The 7,466-nt window shown below is 38.4% G+C and overlaps 1 protein-coding gene across 1 annotated transcript; it reads left to right on the forward strand.

Moving 5' to 3' along the window:
* The first annotated feature begins 730 nt into the window (after nt 1-730).
* Nucleotides 731-5,738, forward strand: LOC140373779 (14-3-3 protein beta/alpha-1-like). Its single transcript, XM_072460432.1, has 5 exons — nt 731-1,046; nt 1,194-1,317; nt 2,239-2,396; nt 2,473-2,568; nt 5,360-5,738. Exons 1-5 carry the CDS (start codon nt 756-758, stop codon nt 5,399-5,401), a joined length of 711 nt encoding a protein of 236 aa, XP_072316533.1. The 5' UTR covers nt 731-755; the 3' UTR covers nt 5,402-5,738.
* The last annotated feature ends 1,728 nt before the right edge of the window (nt 5,739-7,466 follow it).

A 7,466-nucleotide genomic window follows, 5' to 3' on the forward strand; every position in this document is an offset into this window, starting at 1 on the left:
AATGCTTATTTTGATTTAGTATAATTCTGGTCATGTAATCGTTTACATTCAAAATCATGTAAATTACTGAATCCTGTCCCAATGGTGTAAATGCACTGCAGTTTTACTGCTGTATCTGCTCTACATTCCAGCAAACACAGAGCAGCATCGCCTGCTCTTATTGGACAGAGCTCAGCATAAGTCGATTGTGGTTTAAAACTGCCCTCAATTCAGCATTTAATCAATTCAATTAATCAAGTTTAGTTTAAAAGCCTGATTTAAAATGCTACTAAAATTGCATGAAAATGTAATTCAAACTCTCCGTAGCATTTATAATGTGTACTTTATATTTATTATTATTTTTTTTTTATAAATATATATATATATATATATATATATATATATACAACACTTTTTTTTAATTATTGTATAAACGGTGCTTTTTGATGACATCACAGAGGTGGAGGCATTCACTACTCCTGGTTATTTTCAACTTCTATTTGCCAGATTTTCTTCAGAAACTGCAACTTGACTGATGTAAAACCAAGAGTCAAAACTTTGGCAGCAGTACTTGGAATTTTAACCACATAACTGTACTTTTACTTCAGTGTACATTTTCAGTACCCTTTTCATCACTCTTTTAAAACCAAAGAAAACAAGCAGCAGAACTACATATTAAAGAGATATATAAATAAAAGTCTATAATTATATTATTTATTTCAGCTGTTGAATGTGTCATCTAATTTCCAGGTCTTCTGTGTCCCTACAGAGCAACCATGTCTCTCACTGACTTGCTGTTCATGGCCAAGCTGGCTGAGCAGACAGAGCGCTACGATGACATGGCCGAAACCATGAAAAAATTCACAAAGATGAGTGGTACACTGGATACAGACGCACGAAACTTGTTCTCAGTAGCTTACAAAAATGTAGTGGGCGCACGTCGTTCATCGTGGAGAGTGATCTCCAATGACGAAAGCAGAGCTGGTGATGAAAAGAAGAGGGCTCCAATTAAAGCTTACAAGGACGAGATTGAAAAGGAGTTGAAGAGCATTTGCCAAGAAGTTTTGGTGAGACACATTCCGTTCTTCCTGTAAGAAAACAGAATTACGGGCGCTTCTGTGCGACTCTTGCATGACTACACTTCAAATATTTGCACTGTGTCACCCTGAACTTCTCATTTTAATGATTGAACTGTTAAACCTTTTACTGCATAGGATCTCTTGAACGACCCCTTGATTCCTGGTGATACAGATGACAAAAGCAGAGTGTTTTACTATAAAATGAAAGGTGACTACTACCGGTACCTGGCTGAAGTGGCCCCAGTAGACGACACTGAAAGTAAGCTTTTATTCTTTCTACTTTAACTGCATATTTTCCACAGAAATGATTTATCCTTTTAAAATCGGTGCTGTAGCCAGAGATTGGATGTTGGGTGTGCCTTCATAAATGTGGATGTACTCAAATGCTTAACAATATTGTAACACGGGCATGGTACTACTACAACTACTACCACTATTAGTAGGCATGTGTCCTCCATTTGATTAGTGTGTGGCATAATTTATCAAGGATGCATTAGTGTGATTTGCAAGGGGGCTCCAGGGTCCGGGCCTGCAGACCTTGTGAATGGCTCCACTAGTGTATCCTTTGTTGCCCTGAACTGATGAATTCTATGATAATTTCTTCTAAAATGATCATAGTATGTGTATTAAATTTTTCAATCGGGATCATTGTCGTGCTTCTCGTTCTCTCTGCATCCTGTTCGATTAGTCTTTAGTTTTAGCTGAGGCAGGACACTGGTTTTGGGGAAACCCACTTTGGAAGCAAGGTACCTTACATTTGAGAAACGGCCCCTGCCTGGACTCCTGTGTTCATGCTCAATCCAAAAAGAAGCCTGGATTTGCTGGATGCTTTTAATGGAGCGGCCCTCTGCTCCTATAGCACGTTGTGGGTGAACAACACGGACACGGTTTTAGTCTTGTGAAGTGGTGAACCAGTTTTTGTCCTAAAGTGGTTTAAAATAAACAGGAATTTTGTGTTGTCTAAAAAATCTTTGCAGTTTTGTGTGCTTGGAGAGCAAGATCAAAGTAGACTGTTGGTCATATGGTCGTAAATACGGTAGTTACTAACCCTCTCACAGTAAAATGTACTGCTAATTGGATGATACAAGTTTTGAGATGAGCTTGACTATTACTAAACTGTTTTAATTGGGAACTAGTTGCGCTTGTATCTAAATTTGCACCTCTGCTTTTTGATTCCTAGGCAGGACAAATTCAGAAGCCTCCTATAAAGAAGCCTATGAAATCTGTGAGAAGATGGCCTCCACAGACCCCATCCGTCTTGGTCTGGCCCTCAATTACTCAGTTTTCCAATATGAGATCTGTAACGATGCAGAAAAAGCTTGCAGTTTGGCTAAAAAGGTATGCTGAAATTGTTGACAAATGTGCATCAAATAACAGCTTTTGTTTTCTAAAAAAAATGTATTGTACTTCACAGGCTTTTGACGATGCGATTGCAGAACTTGACAATCTCCAAGACGGCAATTACAAAGACAGCACCCTTATCATGCAGCTCCTGAGAGACAATTTGACAGTAAGTGGTCAATACTTTGATTCAGACTAATTTGCACTCACTTTAAAAAGTACATAAAAGCAAAGTAGTTTAAATGTCTGCCGTACAACACACACACTCAAAAATGAATGGTTCTACCTAATTAGACTTGGACAACATTCCTTTAAGTGAAATTACTTTGAGACTAGAGATCAAATTGCCCCAAGACTGCATGAGATTTTATCCTCAGTCTTTACATTTGCTTTATGTCCTAGTTATTTTGTAGTGATTGGACTAATTGATAGAAAATTCGTGCCAGGGATTGTAAAAAAAAGTCTTGAGTCCGTGTAATCCCTCATTCGTCCAGAAGAGTTCATAGTAGAAAAAGGATTCATTTGTAGTCGTCTGGACAGTTTTTAGAAAAACTAGACGTTTCGACTCATCCAAGAGTCATTCTCAATCTGCAGATCGAGTCTGGGAACTCGGATATTTATTCTATTCTGAGGTCCTGTTCACCGGGTAGCCACAGGCTGACAGGGAATTCAGGAAGCCTACACACACGGATCAGTACCTGCTCAACCACTACAGCACAAGCTGGGAGTGCCGAGAACTTTAAAACACAGAGCCCAAGATGTGCCCACCAGCTCAGAAGGAAAGAGGAAAACATGTCCAGAATGCTCTCTCAGCCTGTGGTTGCCCTGCTTGGGCTCTTAATGTCTCTTAAGGGAAGAGAACCAAAAAGCAGGACAAAAGGGTGTCTAGCCCTTATGTCTCGGGACTGTCTGAAAAATAATAGGTCTGTTTGCCGTAATCCGACCGACCAGATATAAAACTAACCGACTGAAAAAAATCAGCATTTTGTTAAAAAACGCCAAATTCTTTTATTTTTCAAATATTTCGCCAACTCACCAACCGGTCTTTCCTAAAGCGCCGTGTGGAATAATTTTATAGTGCTGGTAAACTTATCTTTCATCCCAAGGGACAATTAACGCATTGCGCAACTCGTATGCGTCTTCATTTTCGGTCCTCCATGTGCTTCTGTATCAAACCGACCATGCAGGAGGGAACCCTATTGTCTTTAACATGTTGATTTGGCTCTGTCAGCGCCACTGGCCTGGCCACCGCTCATGCCGTTCTGCATCATGCTGTGGCTTAATATAAATTTGACTTGCGCATTGCATTCTGGGAGGAAAACTCCAGCAGCGTCATCACAACAAACATGGCAGCGCCCATGTCCCCCGCTCGCCTTCGCTACCAAAAATAAAGGATAACGGCATACAAAAGGTCGATTTGAAATATCTTAAAATTGGGAGATTTAGTCTTCCATCATTGACTGTTGAAGCCTGACCCCTGGCGGTCACTCAGGATGAGGATCTTTTTTTTTGTCTTCAAATAGAGCTGGGTTTCGATTCAAATTTCAAGAACCGATTCGATTCCGATTTTTACGTTTCAAAATCTATTTTTTTTTCGATTTCTCAGATCCCTTCCGATTCGATCAGATTTCGATTCGATCCGGGGGTTAATGTTATTAAAAATGAAAAAGGTTTTTGAACCATTTCCTTCACTTCATGACTGTGTAGAGAAGCAACATATTAAAACTAGTATTATATAAATATTAAACAGCAAATCTTACAAGTATTGGTAGTTACTGATGGCTGGAAGACTGAAAAGGTTAAGGGTCAATCTACCTTCAAGAAAGATAATCCAGGAGTCCTGAATTATCTTTCTTGAAGGTAGATTGAAGTTCACTGAGGGAAATGAAGAAAAACGATCTTTGGACGTACGAATCGATAATCATTAATATGCGAATCGGAAAATCGATTATACACACATTGTACAACAAATAAGAATTTACCAACCGACCCTCTTGTAAAATTTTGGGAAGGGTTACAGCAAACAGACAATTTATTTGGGTTAGCCTCCATCCATCCATTTTCTACCGCTTGTTCCCTTTCGGGGTCACGGGTGACTGGAGCCTATCCCAGTGACTTCGGGCCTTGACTTGGGTTAGCCTAATTTAGTCAAATATACAGCATATATTCACTTGCGGACAGCGTTGAACAAGCAGTGTTTTTATGACTCAAACATTGATTCAAAAAGCTCCATGAAGAGAGATTTGTCCTGTAATGTAACCAAGATGAGGGTGAAAGATGCGCTTTTTTTCCGACACTCTCCCACTAACGGGCACAAGTGCTGAGGCAGGCAGCAGAAAGGGAGCCACAGGGATACAGAGAGCATGGAGAGATGAGACTTTAGCGCAAATCTTTTAAATAATGACAAATGAGTGAAACATTTTCTGTGTAATAAAGTAATGAACGGTAGTGTGGGTACACTATAGTAAATGCATTTCTGTACATCAAGTTGGAAATTGAGGTTTACCTGGGACCCAGTCGGTAATTATAAAATATTTAAATATTGTGTGGCCCACAAGGTGGTGCTCCCGAGACGAAAGTCACCAGTTTGGGGTTTAGATTAAAAACTTTATTGATCTCAGTGGAGGAATTCAATAATAACATGATTAATATATATATATTTTTTAAGTAATGGTAAAATAATTTCTAAATTGTCAATATACCGTATTTATTTTAGTACCAAATCCAAATACAAAGCTGAAACCTTATGACATAAAGTGTAACTTGATTGGCTTCTCTCATGCCCGGTGGTTTAATATTTCATAGGAAATGAATGAAAGAAAATGCAACTGTTTTTATTTCAAGACTACTTAGTTTGTTCTTTGTTGAACATATCTACAACTGGTAAAGCTGGGCATTTGTATTGGCAACAAAGTGTTTGCTCATGAGTCATGACACTAATTAAATCCGTTGTCTTTCAGCTGTGGAACTCTGATAACCAGAATGAAGATGGAGATGAGTGAATATTCACACTTGTCGGTCTGCCTTTCAACATTCCATCTTATTTTCACGTGATCCATGGAGACTTTTGGGTTATCATTGTCCTTCCAAACTGTTTAACTCCTGTAGGCCTTTTTGTCCTTTTTCGAAGTACGCCTAAGGAAAGGCTATTAAGAAGCGTATTTGTGGGTTGGAGTCAGTCACTGTCACAGCAATAGCTTGGACATTTGGGTCACTGTTCTTGTCATAAGTGTAGTTGCTTATCCAGAGCTGGCAATTTTGAATTTAAAGAATTCAAGGACATGTTCTCCGCCGTCGTCTTGTCGGAGGCATATTTATCATACAATCTCAACATTCCTTTACTTTGGCTTTATACTTCTTTTTTTACCTGAGAAATGGGCAGTGGTGAAAAGTAATGAAGTGCAAAAGTCCTGTACTTGAGTATATATTTTTTAGGAATCTGTACTTTTTACTTTTATCACTACTTTTGACAGCAGGTGTGTGTACTTTCTACTCTACTATGTTTTTGAACTGGATTGAAAAGTAAAAAGTACTTTCTGTATGGTTTGAGGGGTTGTGCGTTCATGGTGCATCAAGTTTGTCAGGACAAGTATCAAGTTTACGTAAAGTACTTTTTTTTTTCTCTAAAAGTACAATTCAAAAACACCTACTTCAATATTTTACTTGAGTACATTTTTTTTTTACGCAACAAAATTGAGTACTTGCTAGGTGAATGTGTGATGAGCAGCTATTGAAGACAAATTGTCAAGGCAAGAATTAGTCCATCAAGTTACATAACAGTTCATTTATTAATGCTAATCTAAATGCTTCTTTTTCTCTTGATGGGATATCTGCTTTCTGCATTTCTGTCCATACTTTAACAGTTAAGATTTGAAGAACATAAAAAGTACTACTATACTGATGGCGGTAGTCTCCCTTTTGTAATCCATTTTTCTATTGGCACATTCTCCATTCTTTGAATCGTTTTTTTTAGAATTGATTTCTTAATCGCCCCCTTTTCTTTCAATACCTGCATTAACTGAATGTTGGTGAAAAGTAGCCCTAAATATTAAATGTATTAGGAATTGTCCATCTCGTTAGCTTTGTTGCTTAGTTATTGTCTTGGGGTTTTATTAAAAAGGTCAGGTTGGAAAAAAAAGTTTGTTTTGGGGGAAAATGGTTCATTTAAATTAGATTAAAAATATATGAAAAATGTTACAAATCCTGTTTATCATCAAAGAAATTGCAAGGTTTCCAGGGATGTTTTTGATAGTATAATGAGAAATGTTGTTAAAATACCCCCTGAAAAAATGGACCAGTGCCATGTCAAAGAACAGAAGGGACATTTGGCATAAAACGCACTGCCCCGGGTCCAGACAAAGCATTCATACTGTGTAGGCTACTGTACTGTATTTATAACCTTGAAATAAATTGAGCCTGTTTTGATCAGTACAAAACCTGTTTGTCGTTTAATGTTGTTGTTGTTGTTGTTGTTGTTTTATGGCGGTTGGCATCCGAGTGTTGCATTACCGCCAGACTTTATTCCTCAGACGTTTCGTAGTCGTTGGTATCCAAAGTGAAGTGTTACATTACTGCACGACTTTATTCTTTAGACTTTATTCTTTTCTTTAGACTTTCAGATTCCGACCGGCTTTATTCCAGAGCTGACTCTTCATCTCCTTCTTTGGTGTTTGGTGCTTCCGCCGTACAGCTTTATTCTTAGGCTTCATTCTTTTAGGCTTTGATACTTCTACTGTTGTCGCTGCTTGACAGCCGTGCGTCTACTGGATTGGGCCCCCCTGCTTATATTGTACATTTACACTCAAGTGACATCATAAAGCTTAAACTTTAAGCTTTATGATGATCTCTGAAGTGATTGTTATTTGGAAGTAACACTCAAACTCCAAGAGACCCAGCCAAATCAGGAACAAGTTCTGCAGGTAAAAATGGGAAGTGGTTCCTTAAAAAAAATATAGTGTTAAGACGAGAAATATTACATTGTTAGTTTTTGATCAGTAGAGGTTGTTATGCAATAGTTGTTCTCGCGAGACACCGGGGACACGCGCCGAGACTTGGTCTGGAATTCGG

This window comes from Eucyclogobius newberryi, unplaced genomic scaffold (assembly GCF_026437365.1).
Source record: "Eucyclogobius newberryi isolate DKJ021-1_F unplaced genomic scaffold, fEucNew1.0.hap1 SCAF_3, whole genome shotgun sequence".
In the NCBI taxonomy this organism is placed as follows: domain Eukaryota; kingdom Metazoa; phylum Chordata; class Actinopteri; order Gobiiformes; family Gobiidae; genus Eucyclogobius; species Eucyclogobius newberryi.

Coding starts and splice junctions, on each gene's coding strand:
- LOC140373779 (XM_072460432.1), top strand. CDS start 756: ATGTCTCTCACTGACTTGCTGTTCATGGCCAAGCTGGCTGAGCAGACA. Junction 1,047..1,193: donor GCATTTGCCAAGAAGTTTTG/GTGAGACACATT, acceptor TTTACTGCATAG/GATCTCTTGAACGACCCCTT. Junction 1,318..2,238: donor CCCAGTAGACGACACTGAAA/GTAAGCTTTTAT, acceptor TTTGATTCCTAG/GCAGGACAAATTCAGAAGCC.